The sequence below is a fragment of the Hibiscus syriacus genome, unplaced genomic scaffold, assembly GCF_006381635.1.
Source record: "Hibiscus syriacus cultivar Baekdansim isolate YM2019G1 unplaced genomic scaffold, ASM638163v2 tig00110162_pilon, whole genome shotgun sequence".
Classification (NCBI taxonomy): domain Eukaryota; kingdom Viridiplantae; phylum Streptophyta; class Magnoliopsida; order Malvales; family Malvaceae; genus Hibiscus; species Hibiscus syriacus.
The window spans coordinates 480989-504001 of record NW_024062609.1 but is presented as its reverse complement, the minus strand read 5'-3'; the positions used below and the strand labels follow the sequence as shown (position 1 = coordinate 504001).

General features: G+C 36.6%; 6 protein-coding genes across 6 annotated transcripts; 1 reads left to right on the top strand and 5 right to left on the bottom strand.

Annotated features, from left to right (window-relative positions):
* Nucleotides 1-728: 728 nt before the first annotated feature.
* On the bottom strand, nt 729-1971 carry LOC120216600 (F-box/kelch-repeat protein At5g43190-like). The gene has a single exon (XM_039213964.1). The coding sequence runs from the start codon at nt 1932-1934 to the stop codon at nt 837-839; it is 1098 nt and encodes a 365-aa protein (XP_039069895.1). The 5' UTR covers nt 1935-1971; the 3' UTR covers nt 729-836.
* A 5773-nt stretch (nt 1972-7744) lies between these two features.
* LOC120216551 lies at nt 7745-8783 on the bottom strand. Its single transcript, XM_039213927.1, has 3 exons — nt 8607-8783; nt 8036-8141; nt 7745-7786 (listed from the first exon to the last, which is right to left on the bottom strand). Exons 1-3 carry the CDS (start codon nt 8711-8713, stop codon nt 7772-7774), a joined length of 228 nt encoding a protein of 75 aa, XP_039069858.1. The 5' UTR covers nt 8714-8783; the 3' UTR covers nt 7745-7771.
* A 2683-nt stretch (nt 8784-11466) lies between these two features.
* LOC120216599 (F-box protein At3g12350-like) lies at nt 11467-13606 on the bottom strand. Its single transcript, XM_039213963.1, has 2 exons — nt 12490-13606; nt 11467-12042 (listed from the first exon to the last, which is right to left on the bottom strand). Exons 1-2 carry the CDS (start codon nt 13393-13395, stop codon nt 11593-11595), a joined length of 1356 nt encoding a protein of 451 aa, XP_039069894.1. The 5' UTR covers nt 13396-13606; the 3' UTR covers nt 11467-11592.
* Nucleotides 13607-13967: 361 nt separating this feature from the next.
* LOC120216572 (exocyst complex component EXO70I-like) lies at nt 13968-16537 on the bottom strand. Its single transcript, XM_039213939.1, has 2 exons — nt 15634-16537; nt 13968-15281 (listed from the first exon to the last, which is right to left on the bottom strand). The coding sequence occupies exons 1-2, from the start codon at nt 16417-16419 to the stop codon at nt 13968-13970; spliced, it is 2100 nt and encodes a 699-aa protein (XP_039069870.1). The 5' UTR covers nt 16420-16537.
* Nucleotides 16538-19746: 3209 nt separating this feature from the next.
* Nucleotides 19747-21377, top strand: LOC120216574 (NADH dehydrogenase [ubiquinone] iron-sulfur protein 4, mitochondrial-like). Its single transcript, XM_039213941.1, has 5 exons — nt 19747-19931; nt 20059-20147; nt 20519-20648; nt 21036-21065; nt 21166-21377. Exons 1-4 carry the CDS (start codon nt 19764-19766, stop codon nt 21045-21047), a joined length of 399 nt encoding a protein of 132 aa, XP_039069872.1. The 5' UTR covers nt 19747-19763; the 3' UTR covers nt 21048-21065; nt 21166-21377.
* Nucleotides 21378-21945: 568 nt separating this feature from the next.
* Nucleotides 21946-22698, bottom strand: LOC120216561. The gene has a single exon (XM_039213933.1). The coding sequence runs from the start codon at nt 22696-22698 to the stop codon at nt 21946-21948; it is 753 nt and encodes a 250-aa protein (XP_039069864.1).
* Nucleotides 22699-23013: the final 315 nt, after the last annotated feature.

The following is a 23013-nucleotide window of genomic DNA, read 5'->3' as shown; positions in this document are numbered from 1 at the left end:
AGGTTGAATGCTTCTGCTGTTATAAATGTTAATTTTCGTTGTTAGACTAAATGCTTAAAGTTTGAAGTTGAATTAATGTTCTAGAAAGGCTGTACGTGTTTGAGTTTTCAAAGGAATTTCCTTGCAAGTTGCAACCGACCCGATTTCTTTGTCAAATTTTAGATGTGAAAAATCCTACTCAACGTAAAGGGAAAGCATGGTTTGATTATGTCAAATAATCTTTATCGTTCAAAGGATCTATTTTTGGAAGGATTTACCGGGTCTTAATTATTTCCCCCACTAGGATAAATCGGGTACTTGATTATATCTAAAACGAAGAATATATGCTGTTATACGTAATAATCTGAAGGAAAGAGAGTAGCAAAATAAACAAAAAAAGATACAATACTAGTAACAGTTGACTTTGGGAAACTATTGTTTGATTAAATTTTAAAAATGTAGAGGGGGAAAAGGAAAATAAAACTCGGCAGTTATCAACCTGAAATAGTGGTTCTAAAACCTCCTGCACTGCAATTTACCTTAGCATATAGTGCCCGAGTAGGGTCATTACATCTAAATAATTTGTTTTGAACATGGTTGTCACTGAGTCATAACTCAGAAACTGCAATCAACCGAATCTGACTGCTCAAAGGTTTCTCATTAAAATAATACGCATCTCATCACACTGAACAGGGATTTAACAAGCACAAGCAGGGCAACATCAATTTAAGAAAATATAACATGTTGAAAAATGCAAAACAGGGACCAATAGGGGGGGTGGGGCAAGCATCCAAGTTAGAAGGCGGGTTGGTGATTTGAAATTGTAGAGCATAAACACATTGATGGTAACAAGAAGCTCAAGTCAAAGCATACAAGTCGGGTAGAAAAGAGAACCACCTGAAACCACAGCTCCATTTGTCTGGGAGCGAAGGACACTTGGGTATCCAATGCCAAGTTCTCCTTGAAAGTTTGCAATACAAAACCTCCGGCCATGTGTGGCAGCACACACAGATAATACCCTGATGCCAAAAGCAATAAACGTGCTCATAGTTGTGGTAACAAACAGACACGAACTTCCTGCACATCAATTCTGGCAATCTTTCCACTTCCACCCACATCCCTCCATTACCCAATTCCCACAATCTCATGCTCCTCGAAATTCCATTCCTCCCGATTCCCCCTACCAAATACAATTTCCCTCCATCGGGGTCGCTCACCAGCCTCACAAATGTAAGCTCCCCAGGCATTTCAGTGTTGAGAGTTTCCCAATTCCCCTTTTCCAAGTCGAAGGACACAACGGAATACGGTTCAGGAGTAGCGAAACACAAAAACCCATTGAAGGACGCGCCTTCCTGATGGAAATTATCGATCAGGACTGGTTGAAAACCATCGTACTGTGTCCATGAATGATCCTTGGAGTCGTACACAAAAGCATGATTGGAAGAGAATTTAGAGCAAAGCATGAAGATATTATATCCATCCGGCGCGGAAACCAGAGTAAGCATTTCAAAGGCAAAAGGGGAGAAAGGGAATTGAATAACCCTGGAAGATTTGGCCAATAGATTGCAAACAAGGAAACAACACGAATTTGGGAGAGAGAAGCAGACAAGTCCATTACATGATGAAAGGAGATTGAACTGAGCAGCGCAAGGTGGCAAGAAAGAGAAGGGGAGGGCTAAATTGCGCCAAGCCCCACGGATGGTGTCATAGAGAGGGAAATGGCCATAGCACTGGGGATGGGAAAGCAACAAGAACGAAGTGAAATGAGAAGCAGATGAGTGTTTGGAAATGAAAGGAGGAGAGAACACAAGAGACTTGAAACGCTTACAAGTTGACCTCAAAGTCAGTAACGTTTTAAGAGGCAAAAAGGAGAGTATGTGCTCCAGAAGTTCCGGTGGTAACTTGCTCCAGATTCCAGGATCCATCTCTGCTGACTTGCTTTTCTCAGTTTTCATGCCTTCTGCACCCTAATTTTATTTAAGCTTCAGAAGAGACGCGACGCCGCTTTGATGTGATAACTGGTATGCCGGCCTTCAAGATGAATATATGGAGTACTTTAAAATTAAGGGTAAACTACGTAATTTGTCACCTAATTATTCTTATAGTTTAATTTTAATTATTTAATTATTTTTCTTAAAAATTATATCTTAGACTCGTCCGGAGATTATTTAGTGTATATATAATAATATAGTATAAATTTTGAAAATAATTTTGAAAAATATATAATATATAATTTTTAAAAAACGATTTTTTAAAAAAATATAATATATAGTTTTTTTAAAAAAATGGGTTTTGGAAATATATATATATATATATATATATATATATATATATATATATAAAATATAGTTTTTGAAAACATATTTTTAAAAACATATAATATATAGTTTTTTTGAAAATATTTTTGAAAAACATATAGTATATAGTTTTCAGAAAACGGTTTTTGAAAACAATATAATATATAATTTTTCAAAAAACGGTTTTCGGAAACATATATATAATATAGATTTTGAAAACGTATTTTTGAAAACATATAATATATAGTTTTAAAATATTTTTGAAAACATATAGTATATAGTTTTTAAAATGTTTTTTTTAAATATAATGTATGTTGCTAAAATAAATATAGCATACATATTATTTATATTTATTATTTATTATTTATTATAATATATTATTATTAAAAAAAATTCATTTTTAGGGGTCTAATAAGTCCAAAAGATCCAAAATCCAGGTTCAAAAGTGAAACCCAACCGTGCCTACAAGCCTAACCTAGCAAGCAAACCCGGTGAGAAGCCCATCCACAAGCCCACCTAACCTAGTGAGCAAGTTGCCAAGCTGAACCAACCCAATAGATTAGGGTTTCGGGAACCCTAGCACTAACGCCGAAGGGTGGTTAACAACTGAAGGGTCACCAACGACCTAAATTACATCGATCGAGATTCTCTGCGTTCAAATCAGGACAGCCTGAGACTGCACCATCCCGGGTCTTCAATAACAACGTCGTCCATCCAATTAAATCGGGAGACGGGGGTAAACGATCCCCCGAAGCAAACGAAAAACAACCCCGACTGAGGGCTATAAATTCCTCACCGGGGAACAAGAGAAGGCATCGAAAAAAACCCAGCAATACAAGCAAACAATCGTACAAGAGAAGAACAAAAAAAAATTATACACAATCAAATAAAAAAACCAAAACCAAAACAAGCCATATTACCAAAAAAACAACCAAAACAATGCCGAATAAGGTTTTTTTTACAAGCTCTAAAATACAATGCAACATTGGTCACGGTTCAGGAAGGGAGTGGCACCGAAAAACGAAAGATTTTCATCAGAAATAGGTAAAAAAACGAAACTTTAAATCTAGATCTACGCCGATTGGGACCTTTTTGGGAGTAATCGGGCTTCGATTTCATACTCACGGGGTGGATAGGAACATTTTGGTTAAGTTTGGGTAGCGGCGGTCCGGGCGGTGGTGTTTTGTCAGGAGGTGGTCGGTTTTCGACCGGCCAAGGGAAAGTTGAAAGAATATGAGAGGGGGAGGGTTTAACATTTGAGAGGGGGAGTGAAAATGAGTGTTTTTTTCTGATTTTTTGGCTATTTATAACGAGGGTCATATTGTAATTTTGAAAATTTTAAATTATTTCCGCAGTCTCTGGACTTTTTATATGTAATTCATTTTGGTCACCTATTGCAATTTTGCCTCTAAATTTTCAATGAATTCAATTTAGTCAATATTTGTAATTCATATTTTTGCAATTTAACCCCTCTAACTTTTTATTTTTCCTTGCAACACATCTTTAGTATTAATTTGGTCCCGCAATTTCATTTTTTTTATTTAATCCTTTAATTTTTTTTAAGTTTTAACATGTTCTTTCTTTTTTACTATCGTTAAACATTTTTACCTTTTTTATTTTTTGTAAATTATTCATATATTTTATTTCGCAACCTAATATTTTTATGATATTTTTAGGATAATTTTAATCAATCAAAGGTAAGTAGTTCGAATCAAATCTTTAAATTTCAATTTAACCTTCGACTTTTGCAATTAAGACAACCGAGAAATTAAATTAGTACCGAAAAGGCAGTACAAGGGCGTTAATCTTTCCTTGACTGTAATCGACTCCTGAAGCTGATATATTTTCTGGTAAAACGCAAACCAGGTAGGATGATAAATTAAGGTGTCCGATCAACCTAATTTTTCTTTTAAACAATGATCGGTAGCGGCTCTAACATGCTTCATTTAAGTCGAAGCCCAATTATGGGCCCACCCGAAGGACGATTACGATAATATCTAAAGTTATATTATATTTTTTGTTTCGATCATTTATAATTAAAAAATTAATGATGTTATTAGCTTATCGTCATGAGGTAATACTACACATCATTGGAAAAAATAAAAAATTATCATGTCAACAGTTTTATTTTTTAATAGTAGATGATCAAAACATAATCGAAATGCAATCTTAAATATGATTTTAAAAAATAATTAAGTGATCAAAATAAAATCGTGTATATACTTGTATGACTAAATGCATAATTTACTCTAAAATCAAATAGAAAAAGAGAGGATAATAGACAAAAACTATAACGAGTGTTGTACAAAGAATGAAGTTATTCACATTTCAAACCAATCTTGAAGCAGACAAAGAAAAGAGATGAAGACGGATGGACTGCAAGAGAGTAACAGTTGAGCCTCCATTGACATGTGGATTCCCCTATCAACACGCAGGAACCTTAAAGATAAGTATTGAAAATTTGACTAACGATTTACATGGGTTTGGATCTGGGTTTCAAAGTTCAATAAGAAGTGTCTAGGGATGTTCATTCGGTTAAAACGGTGGTCGACCGAATCGAAATACACTTATTCGAATTAATCGAATTTTTTTTTTCTTTAACCGTTAATCTAACCAAACTTTTTTTTGAAAGTATTAACCGAACCGAATAAAATTCGGTTAATTTTCGAATTAACCGAAATTATTTAGAATTTAATATTTTTAATTAAAAAAACAATTTACAATTTATTTAAATAATATCTAATTAATTTGATTCAAATATTTTGTATTTAGTTTTGAGATTATTTTAATTAATTAATATTGATTTGGGTTTTAAATAGATTGGGCCAGCTAAGTATCTTAAATATTATTTAAATATTAATTCGGTTAATTAACCGATTTCGAATCGAATTAACTGTTAACTGAATTCTAAAAAAATCCTTAACCGTTCCCCGACCGAACTAATTCGATGGCCGACCAAATTAACCGAACTAATTCAGTTCGATCGATTAATTCGATTAAAATCGAATTTTGAACACCCCTAATAGCGTCAGGCAGGCGCAAGTGGGTAGGAAATTAACACTAGCCTTCTTCATTTTAGGACAACAAATGATCCCTCCATTAAACGCCAAGAATGGATTAGGAGGCCTAATAACTCGGATAACAATGGCTTTTAACTCGAGCAACAGAATGCAAAAAAAAGGACATTGAACGTAATTATTTCCTTTGAAGTACAACAGACGGTAAAATGAAGAAGAAAAGTAATAATTGACAAGAATCAAAGAAGTGTGCATATACATACATACATATGATATATACAAGTGGAAGAAAGAAGGTAAAGATTGCAATGTGATATCAGTAATAAATCGGTGTAGCAACAGGTTCGAATCAATCAAATTATCCTGATCTTTAGGATGGATGAATTAGAACTTCTTAGATTGAAAGCTGTGTCAGATTGATCAGGAACAGCCCAAGCAAGCAATTGAAAATTACCGAACCTCGCTGTCTCCGATTCAAGCACAAAGAGAAGCGCGGTCTAGTCACACTTTCATTCAAAGACTCCTGATACAGATGCAAATCCCACATACGGGTGAAAAAAGTTAAGTGTTTTTTCACCTTAGTTGTTGAAGAATGTAGCTGACAGAAATACGGAAATGGCTGCCTGCCAAGATCTAGATACCAAATTTTATTCGTGGCCTGATGCAGAAATTTCATTAAAAAAGCCAGTCATTAGAAATTTGTTCACCCAAAAGTTGGCATACAACAGGTACAAATCCATCCATCACTGCATCTTTGTTTACCCAAGGCGTTCATTTTGCAGATTCATTATTTGAAGTCCATTCAGCTTGGTGTCGCTCACTGCCAATAAAACCAGAGCATTGTTTTAACAGCAGCATTTCTAGGGCAATTTAATCACATCCGGTTGCAAGAAGCTTCCTAATGAATGCTGTTCGATTAGATCCTACAAATCATGATGCGTGGATTGATTGCCAAAATGGAAGGGTCGTTGCAATTAGCAGTAGGCTTCTTTCAAGCAGCCTATGAGTTGAAGCTATCAGCTCCTGTTGAAGCCTTCACATGATGGGATTTTGATCAGTTAGCGCTAGGTAAGGTTGTTTAGTCGGTCCTACATTCTGTTATTCGGCATAAAATTTCTATTAAAATGTATAGCAACTTCTTAATTTTTTGCTACAGATTTTTCTATTGACACCATATGAGCAAAACTTGACTCGATTCAAAAAATCAATTAATTCAAACTCGATTAAAAAAAACTCTACTCAAAATGCCTTCAAATTGTACTGAAAAAAATTTAAGTTCAAATGGAGTTGTAAAATATAACTCACTCAATTTTTTTAATAATTAATGGATGAATTTTTAAATTAGAGTTGAATCCCTCAATTATGTATAATATATGTATATCACATGTGAAAAAAACAGACATATATTGTGTTTGAATCGAGTCGAGACCCTCTTCAATTATATCACATAAAAAACTATTTAAATTGAAATTAAATAATATCATAATATTACAAATATTGATAATTAAATTTAAACACAAACTCGAAAATTCGACTGGACTCGAAAAAATTTCAAGTCAACTCCGAGTTGTAAAATAAGACTCATCAACTCGAATAACTCAAATTTTTTATTTGACTCGACTCGATCGAACGATCGCCCCTAGACACCATAATTCTTTTTAAGTCTCAGGTTTCTTCCATAACAAAATTCTCTTTATTTCGTAGAAACCGAATTTCCATGTCACACGATCCAGAAAACCGGGCACATTAAAAACTACAGGGGCACAAAATTAGAGAGGGAAGAAGGGAATCTGTACAGGAAATCGATAAATTAGATAAGTCCAGGTTGAAATTGTACAGAGGAAAAAAAAACGTAAGGTTACAGTTTCAACCCAATCTTGGATTTATCATACATTACCACTGAAAATAGAGAACAAAGACTGAACTGTTAGTGCACCTTATCACTAGCTTATTGACAAGAGGAACTCGAACTTGCAAATTATGGTAGCATTAAATTTTATTTCTGCACGACAGAAAACAAGAAGTTTACAAGGTGAAAAATTAAATGAAATTGAAATGGTCCCAAAATCCTCCTGCCTGAAGCTAGAAGTGGTATCAGATGGAACAGATGCCTATTATAGTGTGAAGAAACCTTAGGCATAAAAACATGAGTTTAAGATGGAAATGATCACAGAACAGAAATTTTATTTCTGGTGTGTTAAAATTCTTGATGGTGATGTGCATAAGACTACCAATGTGGCATAAACAGAGTTATGGAGGAAATTGCTGAAAGAGATTGAATCCCTTTGGCGCATGACATTCAGGGTGATGACATAAAAAACCCATGTGGAAATCATGATGTGCATAAGAAAGAAAAAAACCACTGATGTAGAAAAACGAAGGAATACTTGATGGCAAATCTGTAACCAAAATTGTTGAATAAATAACCATGCAGAAAGATTTACCAATATACATGAGCAATTTCGGCTAAGAAATACTTCAACCCATCTGCCACTGCAACAGAATCACCAATCAACGAAAGTGTCAAATTTGTATATTTGTTGATGAACTGTAAATAGCATGGACACTAATTCCCAAAGGAAATTGGATTATTTATCAGAGTGCAAGAGCCAAAGGCAGCATGGCATGGGATTGGAGGACAAAAGTATCATTAAAGGAAAGACCATGCCACGATAAAACGGTGAAATTGAGAAACCAGTTATTGAAGCTACATTGGAATATTACTATTTGTTGAGAAACCACCTTCAAAACAGGTTCGCCTTTATTGGAATTTGTTGACTGCTTCGCAGCAGCTTGCAACTGTGCCCGTGCAGCTCTTCCTGCAGCTGACTGTTCGAACTGCTCTTGCCTGCAATTTTGATCAATGTTTTCAATTTTTAAAAAGATGCAATAAATGAACTGTTAGAAAGCTTCGCAATACCCTTATCATGCCTTTTCCTCTATTTGCCATCAAATCAGAGGAATATTCATCTTGCACAGCTACAAAGAGCAAAGGACTTCACAGCTATTAGTTCATGTAACAACTTGGATAAGGAAATCAAATCGATATTATTATCCAATTTTTCAATCTTCCATAACAAATTTGCAATCCCTAATTTCGGCACTGGATTTCTCTTTATATCAAAACTCAACAACCCAAAGAGTTTTCCAAATCGAACGGATCAGTCTTATATGGCCTCCTCGAAAAGTTTGGGAATTAATAAAAAAAATGTAGGAAACCTATACCTTTTCATATGCTAATCCGAATATGAGAGAAAAGAATAGCGAGTTGTAAAAGGGTTGAGAAATTAAAGAGAAGGGGGGATTAGATTACCTTTTCTGAGCGGCCTCTGCGGCTCTGGCACGAGCTTCGGCAGAGGCCAACCTTTCTTGCTCCTTTCGCTCTTTGTTTCCTCCGTCGAAGCAAGGGAAACACCCCATTGTTTTTTCCCCTCTTTCTCTCTCCTTTTAACTTTTTTACCAGCGTTACGCGCTATTTTATGGATTGCAGTCGCGTTTGCTTATTTATCCCTTTATTAAACAATTAGAGAACCGCCACGTCAATTTTTTTTTTGGTCTTTTCTGGAGCCGGGCCGTTAGCTGTTGGAGTTTCATAGATCTCTTTAAACTTAAAATATGAACTAAATTATGTAAATGGTAAAAGAATAACTATTATATTATTCTTTAAGATGCAAAATTCAAGTATCATATATATTAAATTTAAATATTCAATATCAAGTCATTGAAAATTCTATTAGGATATATATTATAATATATTTAATCTATATTAAAATTAAAAACTTAAAATTACATGTTTGTTATCGTGTTTAGGGATAACAGATGAGTATAATTTCGTAGACTTCGTATTATATTTGCTTCAATTGATGAGGCGATGGATATAAATTTAGAGGGTAGTAGACAAGTATAAAAGTAAAAAGTTATACTCATCGTGGGTAATAGATATGTTATGGGTTCGAGGTCTTACTCATCTACTAATTATCCACTGTATAAATTTTAGATCATTATAAATTTAATTATAATTTTATAGATTATTATGTAAATCTTAAGATTATAGGACATGACTTATAATTAAATCAAATGTTAGAGGATAAATATTTTTATAATAAGACAATCTGGTACAGACGAATTCGTGACCTTGGGTTTTTGAGTAGTAGGAAGAAAAGGGATGAAATAGGTGGACGTTAAGGAATTGGAAAAGAGTTTCTAGATTGGAGAGGTTATCTAGCGGAGAAAATGGATGAGATTGAGCATAATCTTGAAGGAGTTAAGAATAATCTTAGTGTTGAAATTCAGTTTCGGATGATTTTGAGAGAATGAAGAAAGATTGGGAGGAGTTGTATGCTTTTCGAAACAGAGGTTTGTAAATTTGAAATTGAATTTGAAGTGGGCTTTTTCTTTTTAAATGAGCTTCTATTTGAAGGTTATTCGAGGGCAGGAACAGAGGAAGACAAGAGCCAGATACGATTGTATTGGTAGGGTTGGTTTTCGGAGCCAAGAGTTTCATCCAAGCCTTCAATGCCTGGTTACGCATACCCATTTTTTTCATTTGGGAAGATAAGGCAATTCTTTCTTTTTTGCCTTCAGTTGCTTCGTTTTCTTTTGCTATCTCTGAATTCTGGCAAATCTTTTGAAGCCTATATGTTGAATGTGTGGAAACTGTCTTGATTTGTGTCTGTAAAAATTATTGGTTTCCTGATGTATTAGATGGGTGTAAAACTTTGTGTAATCACCAATTTTGGGAGTGTCGACACTTTGGAACTTTTAATCTTGTAGAGAAAATTGTATATTATCTATCAGATTTGATAATTTTCGCAACATTTTGTTTTTATTTTTGTTAACGTAATGTTCTTTTACTTTCCTTCACTGACCTGAGGCCTACTGGCACCATAGTTAAGCACGTAAGCTAGATGAATGTATGTTAGCAAGAATTGAATAGAAATCAAAAGTTTAGCCTTTCTTGCTTCTATTGATGGGATTTGTAGGGTTTAATTGCATATTTTTCTTATGGTAATAATTTATTTTCTTATAATTTTTTTTGTCATTGACAGTAAGATGCTCATGGAATTTCACTTATAAAGGAAGACTAATGAATACACCTGGACTAGTCATAGACGGATATCATAAATCTGTTCTCTAATACTTTTCATGTAGTTGCAGTATTGTTCCTTGCACTTATTGCGACATGTATAAAACAATGTTTGTTTTTGCATGGTTGATTTGATTTGGGCTGAATTCTATGAAGTTGTCAGATGTGATGCAAAAGAATAATACTTTTGCTCAGTTATTTTGCATGATTGTCAGATGTGATGCAAAGATGATATTATTGCTCAGTTATTTTGCCAGCATATATTTAGAATTATTATATATTTTAGATTTTTTTATGTATTTTTTTATTAAAATTATGTATTCGTCTTCCTCTAAAATAATATAATTCATCCCTTCCTAAAATTTTAGAAATTCATCTCTTATATAAAATCTTGTGTTCGACCTTGTCTCATCTCACTTCCAGCGGTGCACTTAGAGAATTAAGGTCAGAATTCATATCATTGGTGAAGATAAATTATTCTTTTTACAGTTCTCTTATATCATTAATACTGGTTGATAAGTTTTTGAATCTTTTATTGCAATTTACGGTTAATGTTTTCAGCTAGATCATGATATTTTTTTCCTTTTTTCTTTTTTAATGCAGGAATGAAAATACAGCTGCATATTTAGAATGATTTATACAAAGATTGGGAGAGAGTGTCTGAAGAAGAAAGTTAATGCAGCACAAGTTGCTGTTGAATCATAATTTCTGTCATGCATGTTTCATTTTTTGGTTACAAGATAAAACACTGCGAAAGCAGTGGTAAGATCAGCCTCTCAAGCCATTCCAGTCGAGGTTGAGGAGATCGTTCATCCCATCAGGTGGGTACTGTGATAACGAAAGTCCTGGCCTCCCATTTGTTCCCATTCGAGCCAAGGCAACAGCTACACCGTTAGCATCCCTGCATATGTGCGGGATCTTGACCTTCCATTGAAAGTGGATCAGTCTACGAATTCTTCGAAGGAGCTGTGATTCGTGCATCTGAGGAGGCGTAAACCGAATCGCCACTATATGAACTATTGATGTTTAGATTTACATTCATAGTCTCATTAATTGTAAATGATCTCAAGAAAAGAATGAAAAAGAATATAGAAGGAACTTGGGATTTCCATGGCCGAACGGCGCAAAGATGTGAACATATTACAAAATGTAATGTGCAATAACCAGCAGCACGACATCAAATTAGAAAGCAATTTGTATATGAAAAAAGAAATCAATGCAACAAATTCACTGAATCAAGGAGACGACCATCTAGGACGATATGTTTCAGGTCCATAACAAAATGATCATGAAGAAATCCAAACCCGAATGTCCCATTTATGTATTGCCAAATCCTTCCTTCCCCATGCTGGAGACCAGCAGATCCCAAGGATGGAAGTATTAAGTTGCAACTTGAGTTAATATGCAGAATGTGAGAAACCATCTCAATATCTGTCATGACAGGCAGACTATGATCCTCAGCTGCAAATGGCTGAAGATGCATGCGATTCTCATAGATATGTTCTTCTTCTGCAGAAAAAGGTGACTCCTCTAACATAGGTTCTGATGTCCAGAACACTAGTGTGTAGGATGATGACAAGTCCCCAATCGTTTGGCAGATTATGCCCCCAATTTCATCATATTTAACTAGATAAAAATTCAAGTTCTTGTCACCAGAAATTCCCTGCAATTATAAGCTGGATGAGAGTCAAATCTGGGCTGAAATAAAGAACAACCTGACATGATGGGAAACATTTATCAAACACTTCAGACAAATACATTCGTAAATCATATTAACCAAGTGCAATTGCAAACCGAATCAGATGATATCCCACAAAAAAGACCGCAAAGAAAGCCAGAGAAAACAAGGATCAATCAGTACTAACATGACAGCATGAGCTGAAAACTAGAATTCAATGAAATGTTAACAAAAGTCTTAAGGCAAGCCTTCACAAAAAACCTTAGAAGGCAGCATTACAATCATTCCCATTTTGCTACTCATCCTACCAAGTCAGACAATAACTCCAAAGACTACTACTACTTTATTAGTGGACAACAATATATATACAAACACAAGTTGTTAACCTAAGACATAAAACACAAATTGGAAAACGAGGAGTTTTCACAACACCTTCCAAAGACCCTGCAAGGGCTTATCTGGAGTAGGGGAGCAATCAACAACTTTAAGGAAATGCTCAGGCTCCCATTTCCTCATCCCTTGCCTTTCCTTCTCCTTCTTCCTCTGCCTCCTCCACGCTCTATCCCCAACGGGGCTCGTTCTATTTGCGAAATAAGTATACATTTCCGATACCAAACGGTCGGGTAAGCTTCCGGCAGTTCCACTCTCAATAACTTCATCACTATCTTCTATCAAATTCTTTGAGCTTGAACTCCTTGTCAACACATCTTTACTTTTACAACTATTCCAAAAGTTTAAATTTTCTTCTACTATAAAATGATCCTTACCCATGAAATTAACATTGGCTGGAACCAAATTTTGGTCCAAGCAGACAAATTCCAACCAGCTATCGAAATCCCCGGACGGTTTTTCAGCTTGGCCTTCTAGATCGAGAAAGTAAACGATTTGCCCACCTGGGGATATCCCCATCCACAAGAACGGTTCTTTCGTAACATGGTACGTTCCGTTTTTATAAGGACAAACCCTAGAACCGGAAACAAACGATGATCCCCACTCGAAAATAATCAACCGAGGACATTGACTTGAGAGGCCGGCTCGACCGCAGTGGCGCCAGAAGCCGATGAGATTCTCCCACTGGGTTAGGGTCTTGTAAAGGAGCTTGTAGGTGATTTTACCGCCACCCCATTTATTGATCTGGGTCTTGGAGCCCCACCGGCGTTGGCAAAGGGTGAACCAGAGCTTGATGTCGTTTCGACATAGCGAAAGGAACCGTTTAGAGGTGCAAGCGAAATTGGCGATCTCGGACAGGGAAAGGAAGGAGAGGATGCAAAGCTGGACGTCTTCAGGGAAGTCGGAGAAGGAAAATGAAGACTCGTTTGGGCCTTTGGGATCAGCCATAATTAGTTCAGGGACAAACAAACTTTGTTTTGTCTGGAGATAAATCTGTTGGTTTTATTTGAGGCGAAAGTTTGGCAAGGAAGAGGTTGATTTGAGTAGATTCTTAGAGATGAGGGAATGATTCCGATAACAGTTATCCACTAAACCGTTGTTTTGTCTTCAATTAAGGCAAGGAAACAAAACATTGGCACAAACAAATGCTAAAATGCCTACTTCGGTTGGGATTTGGAAGATTTTGCGTGCACTGCAATATTATTACCTTTTAGGTTGGGCTTCGATAAGCTTGGGCCTCTCAAAATAGGAGTCAATGAGGAAGGAGTTTTTTTTTTTGAAATACAATCAGGCATGACTTATGTATGTCAAAAATGAACACTATGAGGAAAGTCCGAAATTGTCTTCTTTTTTCAATTTCACGTTTTGTTTAATTATCATTTCAGGATGTTCCATAAAATCCAATTATATGTACGAATCTGTGTTATGAAAAAGTAAGCAATTTTAATTAGTTTTTCGTACAACAGTTTGAAGGGGGGAAATAAAACTATCAAGTACTAAAAATTCATTGATTCCATACATCAAGATCGTCTTAAATTCTTAAGCTCTCCCTCCATGGAAGCCGATTTCCTCCCCGGCACACTGTCCTTGGGATCTCGGCGCTTCAGTCTCCTGTTGCCGCTCCGATCAGTTCCGTTGAAAACATGATCCACCAATTCTTGCAAAGATTCGGGAGTAACATAAGATTTTCCGGGCAACAACTTTGAGTGTGTCTTCAAGAATTCACTATAAACAGGAACCACCAATTTCACTGTTGCTCCTCTTAATTGTGCCCTTAAATCAGCGTCAGGGATGCTATAACCCCCTGCATGCCTTTGTGAGATCTCATCAAAGCATTTGAAAAATGCTTCCAGTTTACCTCTCACAAAAGCCGCTGCAGCTTTGGTGTCTTGCTCCTCCGATTCTTCCTTCCCCAACAACCTTACTAATGTTCCCCATGATTGCCATTGATACATATACGCTGACTCCTCTGCAGCGCTCTTGTATTTCCGTTTCATGTATTGCTCTCCTAAAAGCTTCCCGAGTTCTGTATTCCTGCTTCTCATGTAAATGTACCAATACGTGTTCATCACGAATATGTGGGGCAAGACTTTGTCCCTGTAACTCGAACTCTTGGACGCGATGTGTCTCTGAAGAGCTTCCATGATGTTAGAGATGGCATCTTTGAGTAAATTCCAATCTGTGTCGGGTTTCGATAAGATGCCAGCTTTCCAGATCTGCTCTGCTCGTAGAACTTTAGCCATTGGTGCACTATATGTCTCTGTGGTAAGGTACTTAAGGTAATTGACAGCATATCTCACAAGTTTCGGTATTGAACCATCTTGTGGTGGTGCAAAACCATCGGAAGTGCCTTCGATTTGGAGGCCAAATTCCCAAAATACTTTGCTTGAAGCATGGACGAGTAACTTTTCGAGTTCCCTAAAACGTATGCAAATATCAGCTCCTGATTCACCTTCGAAAATCTCAGAAAATTCGGGTTTCATCTTTTCTAACGAGTCGAACATTTCCAAGAGTTTGAACAGTTTCTGGGGCTCGCTGTTACTCCTTGCAACACCTTCTCCAAAGCGGAAAAATACTGCCATGATTTTATCCGCGATCTTGACGAAACACTCTAGCCAAATAAGCACTTCGGAATGTCCTCCCAAAACTTGTTTGCACAGTTTTTTTTCTGATACAAAGACCGTTTTGACTGCAAGCTCGAAATGCTGTATCCAAAGAGAAATTGCTGTCTCCAGGCTCTCCCACTCCATTTCATCAATTTCTTCTGGAGTGTATTTTCTTAAGTAATCCGGGCTTAATCGCATCAGCGCTTTGGCTGCTCTTCTGTATCTCATCTGTTAATCAACCAAAAGTGTGACAAATTGAAGGATCCAAAATGTAAAAACAAAACTACTTGTTTGAACTATCTGTCTAGGCTCACTAGTCTAACTCGATGCATATGGCACACAAGCTTTCAGTTCCTCGAAGTTGAATTATACAATGACCTCATCAAGTTTCTTCCTTCTAGCAATCTGTTAAATCTCCTAAAATGTCAGCTTCTACATCTCTGTTTGAATCACATAATATTGTTTGCACCTTTTATAGTCATGGCATTTCGTTTACAAACTAGTAGTTTGTTGTTCTAGCCTGGGAAAATAACCAAAAAAAAGAGAAGTTGAAATCTAAAAAGCAAGATATTTTGCTTACCTTAACGAATATATCAATACATATATCCAAACAATCATTGGCAGCGAGGGTTTCTGCAATTCGCTTAAGGATTTGGACCTGCATTTCTGTGCCAATGTCGGGGACCACTGGAACTGGTTGATCAGCTTCTTCATCCGCTTGTTGCTCCCCTATGTTTTGATGTCTAATTTGCTGTAACATAATCTCGAATTCATCCTGCAGATTAAGTAAAGACTCGTCAAGCAACCCATCAAACTTCATAGCATCAACCTCAGATTCGTATAAAGCTCTAAGGGTGATTAAAGTCTCCTTCAATCTTTCTGTTCGATCTCGATCAGCGGCTTTTGTTCTGCTCAAGAATTCCACTACCTCTTGAAGCTTTTGAATCACCGGCTCTCCATCTCGACTGATTAAGTTAATAGTTTCGTTAAGCTGATCAACACATTGAACGTATTTGAGCAGCTTTTTAAGCCTCTTCCTTGGGTTTTTCTCAATAGATAGTTTGTCGGAGAGTTCAATGAGCTTGTGCTGAAAAGTTTCAGAGAGCTTGAAACTATGGAGGAGATCAAGAGCCGGAGTGACCGCTCTATTAATTCTGGTCTCAAGAGCCTTGGCAGCCATATCCAGGGACTGCAAAGGCGCAACTCTTTTTGCAGCTGTTGAGAGACTTTCATCTATATAATCAAACTTCTTCTCCATCTTTTCCAGGTCTTTTCCCATTTGAGCTGATGATTGTAGGAGTGTTCTTAGATCGGAGCGCGCCGATTCTAGCTTGAGAAGCGTTGAATCCACTTCGTTGGCTGACATTGATCTTTTCCTTGACAAACTAGCAGGCTACAATGATACAGAGACAGAAGAGCAGAGAGAGCAAATTGAGAGGTCGGAAATACTTGCAACCTTTCCTAGACTCCAAGAAACCAATGACAAGAACAAAGTGTTGGTGTTGGCAAAACAGGACGAGAAAAGGGTAAATAAGACTTCATCTCGATACACACCAAGAACAAATGGCATGAGCTGATACAAAACAGACAAATTTGCAAGAGAAAAAACTAAAAATGTTCGGCCGGTGTGCTTGGAATTTGTCCACACTCCAAATTCCAAAAAAAAAAAACAGCACCTTTTCTTGCTATCAAACCATCAATGCTCCTTGTGGGGTTTTTCTTTGTTAAGGTTTAAGCCCAAAAATACCAAGGAACTCGGTTTTTTCCCCAATACCCCAAGCGGGATAATTTTTTAGGGTATTAGGCCGGCCCATATTTTATTTTAGGAAATACGACAAATGTTACAGTGTAGATGACGAGTTTCCTCGAATATTATTTTTAATGGTCCTCCAATAGTGGGCTCCACGTGGGCTATCATTTTATTATTATTAATATGACTCGTCACCTCGACGTGATGGGTCTATTAAAAAATTAATTTTTTTATTTACATAATAAAATTAAAATATTTAAATTTCAAAAAAAATTAGGTGGAACTCATCACCTCAAATTCAAAATTACTAGCATTTTTGTAGTTGTTGGTCAATGGTCAGGCCAAAATTTTGAACAACTAGTCGTTTATAGCTGTTGAGACTAAGGCAATAAATAATGGTTTGGTTTTTTTACCCAAACCCTAAATCCAAAAAATACCAAAAAATGCTTTATTTGAAAATCTCGAAAAATAACAACCCGATAATATATGTTTTATCTGGATAACGTCCATGTTTCGTCGATCCAACGTTGGCCGAAAGATGAATGAAATATTCGTAAGCGGGGTATGACATATAGATCGTCGCATCAGCGGATGCTAATATATCTGCAATAATCTGATCTATTTTCGGCCATATATGTATGTGGCTTCAAGCTGCACCCAACGTTGATTGAGGCTTTGATTGAACGCTAGCGGCCCGAGACACGCACATTCTATTTCTCGAGTGGTGAAGCAACGATTAATTTAGAAGACGTCGCTCACCAACTCGGTGTTCATGTGAATAGAGCCCCCGTGGTGAGGAAGAACATTTACAACCCCGCGACATTGGTCTACCAAGTTTTGGGAAAGATGTCACCATCCGACGTCGACTATATCGAGAATGAGGTTATTTTCACGTGATAACGTGGTTGGGGTATAAATTCCATGTGACAGTCGACTATATCGAGAATGAGGTTATTTTCACGTCCCGAGCATATCTTTTCCAACTGATCGGAGGGGTATTATTATCGGATAAATCAGGTAATTTAACGCACACTTAGTATTTGCAATATTTGGAAGACTTCATTGTTTGTCGTAATACCAGTTGGGGCTCAACGATTTAACCTTTATGTACCATGAGCTTTGCAAGGCTGCAATTGTTCAGACGGGCCGAAAAGTCGATGTAGCAGGCTATCTTATATTGCTACAGTCGTGGGTTTGGTATCGATTCCTATTTTTTACGCCAATTACAACAATCACATTGAGTTTCCACTGACTGAAAGGTAATTGTTTAACTGCGTTTATTTAACCTTTTTTTAATTTCATAAATTTAATTTTTTTATTTGTTTATAATTTTTTTATTTTTAAATATTTTAGATAGCAACATAAAATATCAGAGACGTAGTTGGCGGGTGCCATTGCACGAGATATACGGATGAGGATCGACATCGCCATTTGATATGTGGTATGACATACAATTTTTTTTAACTTTATGTATATTAACTTTGATATTTAATATTTACAGTTTTTTTTGTTTTAGTATGTTGACGAGGAGATCAACAAGTTATTGCCAGTGCGATTTTTTTAGGAGTCCCACTTATGGTGTGTCGTGACGTCGTTATTGCATTATGCGATTGTTAAGTGGCACGACGCTGATAAAGTGATGCGATAATTTGCGTCGTATCAGCTGATTCTTACGTAAATCGTTGATATGGACGCGATCTATAGAATTGATACGCGTGAGAAACATAAAGAAAATTGACATGTGAAACACGCTTATTACATCGAGCTATGGAATCAGCATGAACTATCGGTCCCCCCGCGTAATGACATTACACAATTGGACCTAGATTTCGACCATTCTTCCTATCTCCGAAATTACGAAGCAAATAGGAAACAATATCTCACGACACGGGTAGATAAAGGAGAATGAGAACATCATCAGGCCACATGCACCAAGTCCAAAAAGAAAGAATCATCGTCATCTTCTTCCACTTCAGCATCTGCAGCTGAAGAGTATTATTATGCATCTCATACTAGTTTCAATTTTTATCATCCATATCATACTTCAACTGAGACTCGACCGACTTAGGTTGGAGGTTTATGGGATGCACCGCAATACACTCAAGCATCTTCGATAAAACATGCGGTTGCGGGTGAGTGGGCTTATATCCTATATGGTCAACAAAATAGCAGCCAAGTCGAATAAATTACGGCGATGATGGCGTCAAATACCATAAGTCCATCACCGTATTTCGAATGTGGATCGCAAAGTGTGTTAAGTATACCTCCTCAGTAAGATGATGACAACGACGAGGATCAAGACCTACAACCCCTACGTACTCGACGAGCCCTGCGGCATTATCATTCGACCACTCCTCGGCATCGTAAAGAACTTAGAAAATATAAATAAATTTTATTTGTAAATTCCATGTAAAAATTTATTTTTTGTAATTATTTATTTACTTTATATTTTTTAAAATATAAATAATTCATTTTTTAATTTTATTTATTTAAAAAATTTCCTATCCAAGTGACCATTGCTTATTTGCCCATTGACCAACGGATAGTAATTTCGAATTTGAAGGAATTCGTCACCTCGAGAGACAACTTCCATTTATTTATTTTTTGAAATTTAAAGATTTTAATTTTATTCTACAAATAAAAAAATAATTTTTAATAGACTCATCACATCAAGATGATAAGCCATATTAATGATAATAAATTAGTGGTTCATGTGGGATACACTACTCGGAGCCTACGTGCGGTAAAATTTGCCGTATTTTTCAAAATAAAATCTGGGCCGGCCTAATACTCTAAAAAATTGACCCTCTTGGGTATTGTGCAAAAAAAAAAACTCCATTCAACAAACAGAGTAGCCCAATAACCCGAACCCAAAGCAGAAAGCGCGAAACTTCTGGTTAAATCTCTTACGTAATCATCTTTAATCGACTTTGAGACTCTAAAACCAAACAGAGGGGGAAATGGCTTGTTTTGTGCATCGTGTCGGTCGGAGCGTAGTTCGAGCTCATCGTCCAGCTCAAGTTTTATGGAAACGCTGCTGCTCTTCGGATGCTTTGATGGAAATCGATACAAAGCCTGGTGAGGTTGGCATGGTCTCCGGAATCCCAGAACAACAACTAAAACGACGGGTATACATCTTTCTTTCTTTGAGTTTTTTTATAAGCAAATCTTGTGGAATGCATGCGTCTTTATAGCGGTTTTTAGGTTTCCCTGACTCGTTTATTAACGTGTGTTATTCGGCTTTAAGCATACCAGGTTATAATTTACTCTCCTGCTCGAACTGCATCACAGAAGGGCTCAGGGAAAGTTGGGAAATGGAAGATCGATTTTCTATCAACACATAAGTAAATCTTGTTTCCATTTCTATATATCGTTTGAAAATCAAAGTCTTGCAAATATTAATTCACCTCCTTCTGTAATTTTGTTTCCTCATTATTATGGAAAATTTTAATTTAGTTATATTTTAGAATTTTTATTTATTTTTTTATTGATTATCTAATTTCGGAGTCCTAAAATTTTATAATTTTATAACCTTACATTTTTTTTAAATTTCTGCTTTCTGTCCTGATCATGGGCAATTAATTTTCTGCCACTTGTAAATTATTATTATTATTACTATGAAAATTCTTCATTCATTTCATGAATGATAATATGATATTACGGGTAATAGAAACATTGACATTATTTCATTTCCTTCCGTCGACATTTTGTTTAGGTGGGATAATCCGTTAATGGGTTGGACATCAACGGGAGATCCGTATGCCAATGTCGGTGAGGCTGGACTTGAATTTGATAGTGAAGAAGCTGCAAAGGCATTTGCTGAGAAATATGGCTGGGAATACCAGGTATTTCCACCCCAGTTTTCACCTTTTCACTTCAATTCACGCATCAAAAGCCAAACAACTGCAATGCGATGCCATCTTAAAGTGTTGATTTCTATTTGTATTTCCCCCAAAATGCTGCATTGTTCTGCATACAATACACAGAAGTGCCTCGACGCGCCGCAGCCACTACTTTGACTCCTTTTATGCAATTATGAACTCCACTGAACTTTCTCGATTCCAACGGCAGTTGGTTACAGTCGGCAATCCAGAAATTTCTCATGAGAATGGATTCTAAACTTATGATTTCGTACTTGCATGTTTCAATTCTTTGTTGTATTCAATCTTAAAGTGTTGATTTCTATTTGTATTTCCCCCAAAATGCTTGGTTTCACATTGGTTTTTCTGCAGGCCAAGAAGTGACATACCCCTCTTCTAAAGGTTTGTCCCACTGTTTTCTTTGATTTGCTCATTTATCCTTGTTAGTAACAAATTAAATCCTCATGGGAGAATTTAATCGGTTTCTCCTTTATCATTCCAGCCCAAGTCATATGCAGACAATTTCAAATGGAAGGGCCCACCAGCGGATCCTGAAGAGACAAGAAACTCTCTGGAGTAACCTAGGCTATGAGGATTTTAATTTCCAGACTTCATCTTGTTGCTACATTTTTATTCTACTTTCGCTTCTCGTATATAATGCATATGCATGTAAAAGGATGATAAATAAATGACATAGCAAATTAGAGAGCTCCATATGACAGAAGCTTATGTTTACATGTATTTACAACAATAAAAAGTAAAATATATTTGTGGGTTTATGGTTGGATAAAGTCTATAGGACCTTTTCATTTAATAATGGTTGGAAAATAATATACATTGGTGGTCCAACTTTGTTTTATGCCAAGGTAGTATGCTCCGCCATTATTTTCATATTTTTTTGGGGTGATTGTTGAATTAAATTATAGAGCCACAAACAAAGATGAAGCAAGGAGTACAAACTTGGCATATATACAGACACCGACAGAAAAGTACTCCACTTTATACTTGATATGTAGGTCTCAACTGTACATACGGTTCTAGCTAGTTGGTATTTGTAGTGAAACATCTGTATACACTTAAAATTTGAGGGCAAGCTCGCCTAAAATGAGATGCGCTTCCTTGTGGACATGGATGGAACCTCCATGAGAAGAGATAGTCCTTTGACTGACATGTTGATCTGCTAACATCACAGAGAGCTTTGACTGAGCTCTTCTTCCCTTCACTTCCCCACTCAATCTTCACCCAGCATGAAAACCCGTTTGATTTAACTAGCAAACTCGAATCAGAGAGATGAAGTAGTACTTCCCCACTTTTTGCATGAGTTGCCTATGACTCTTCCTTCACATGTTACTATGGAGTCGAGCCATGGACATTCTGGTTGACCCACCATCTGTTTGTAAGCAGAATTTGCCAGTCTAACTTTGTTGTTTGAATCAGAAACTATGGCTGGCCAGGCCTCGGACTCAACCTCCTTTTCAACCTCTTCTGGCTTCTTTGGGGCTTGCGTTAGGCTTTTATTCTCTTTGATGCACCCAACACTGATAATGGAGCCCACTGGTTGAAGTCGAACCGGCTGAGGTGCTATAACGCTGCTGGTGGGAGGACTTTGGAGCTGATTCAATAGATCCATCTCTTCTGGAATTTTAGCCACTGTGTTCAAATCTATTACTGTCATTTTGTTGGTGACAAGGGGAACCGAGGGAGAACATGGAAGGAGGGGAAGCGTTATCAAACTTGCTGGCAGTGTAGAAGAACTGTCCATGCTTCCACCAACGGTTCCACAATTAGGAACAGAAAGCTGAGGAATTCCATACGGAAAACCCTGCAAAGAGAGGTTTTTATCGCGGGATGTTACAAAACTTGGCGAATAAAACTCTAGGATATTGGTCCTTGTTCTCTTGAGTGGTGCAGCTGATGATAAAGCGGCTCTACCTCTCTTTCTAGTCCTAGTTGGCTTAGCTTGAAGCTGAGGCCACAAATTCCTCAAATAAGGAGATTGCCTGGTTTTTTGAGACATACCTGAGCTCTCATTCATGGTGTTTGTGTTAGATTTGTCTAGAAATTAAGTTGACAAGTTGGAAATTTCATCTTGGTTGGTGGCCAAACTTTGAACATGTGAATTTCATATTTGGTGGCTAACTTGTACACATTGGAAAATTCTTTGGTAGGTGGCCAAACTTTGAACATATTGTTCTTAAAACTCAACTATAAATAGGCCTAAGTATTTCCATTAGAAATCATAAAAAAAAAAAAGTTCTCTCTTCCTCTTGTATTCTTCATTCTCCCACTTTGGAAATTCTAAAGAATTCCATTTGTTGTAATATTGGCGATATAGTGAAGTTATCATCCG

What these genes read in the sequence shown, in the direction of transcription:
- LOC120216600 (XM_039213964.1), bottom strand. Translation starts at nt 1,934, where the DNA reads ATGAAAACTGAGAAAAGCAAGTCAGCAGAGATGGATCCTGGAATCTGG.
- LOC120216551 (XM_039213927.1), bottom strand. Translation starts at nt 8,713, where the DNA reads ATGGGGTGTTTCCCTTGCTTCGACGGAGGAAACAAAGAGCGAAAGGAG. An exon ending in GCAGAGGCCGCTCAGAAAAG is followed by an intron (nt 8,142 to 8,606) that starts GTAATCTAATCC and finishes TCAAAATTGCAG; the next exon opens with GCAAGAGCAGTTCGAACAGT.
- LOC120216599 (XM_039213963.1), bottom strand. Translation starts at nt 13,395, where the DNA reads ATGGCTGATCCCAAAGGCCCAAACGAGTCTTCATTTTCCTTCTCCGAC. An exon ending in CCTTGCAGGGTCTTTGGAAG is followed by an intron (nt 12,043 to 12,489) that starts GTGTTGTGAAAA and finishes TTATAATTGCAG; the next exon opens with GGAATTTCTGGTGACAAGAA.
- LOC120216572 (XM_039213939.1), bottom strand. Translation starts at nt 16,419, where the DNA reads ATGTCAGCCAACGAAGTGGATTCAACGCTTCTCAAGCTAGAATCGGCG. An exon ending in GTATTGATATATTCGTTAAG is followed by an intron (nt 15,282 to 15,633) that starts GTAAGCAAAATA and finishes GTTGATTAACAG; the next exon opens with ATGAGATACAGAAGAGCAGC.
- LOC120216574 (XM_039213941.1), top strand. Translation starts at nt 19,764, where the DNA reads ATGGCTTGTTTTGTGCATCGTGTCGGTCGGAGCGTAGTTCGAGCTCAT. An exon ending in AACAACAACTAAAACGACGG is followed by an intron (nt 19,932 to 20,058) that starts GTATACATCTTT and finishes TAAGCATACCAG; the next exon opens with GTTATAATTTACTCTCCTGC. An exon ending in GATTTTCTATCAACACATAA is followed by an intron (nt 20,148 to 20,518) that starts GTAAATCTTGTT and finishes CATTTTGTTTAG; the next exon opens with GTGGGATAATCCGTTAATGG.
- LOC120216561 (XM_039213933.1), bottom strand. Translation starts at nt 22,698, where the DNA reads ATGAATGAGAGCTCAGGTATGTCTCAAAAAACCAGGCAATCTCCTTAT.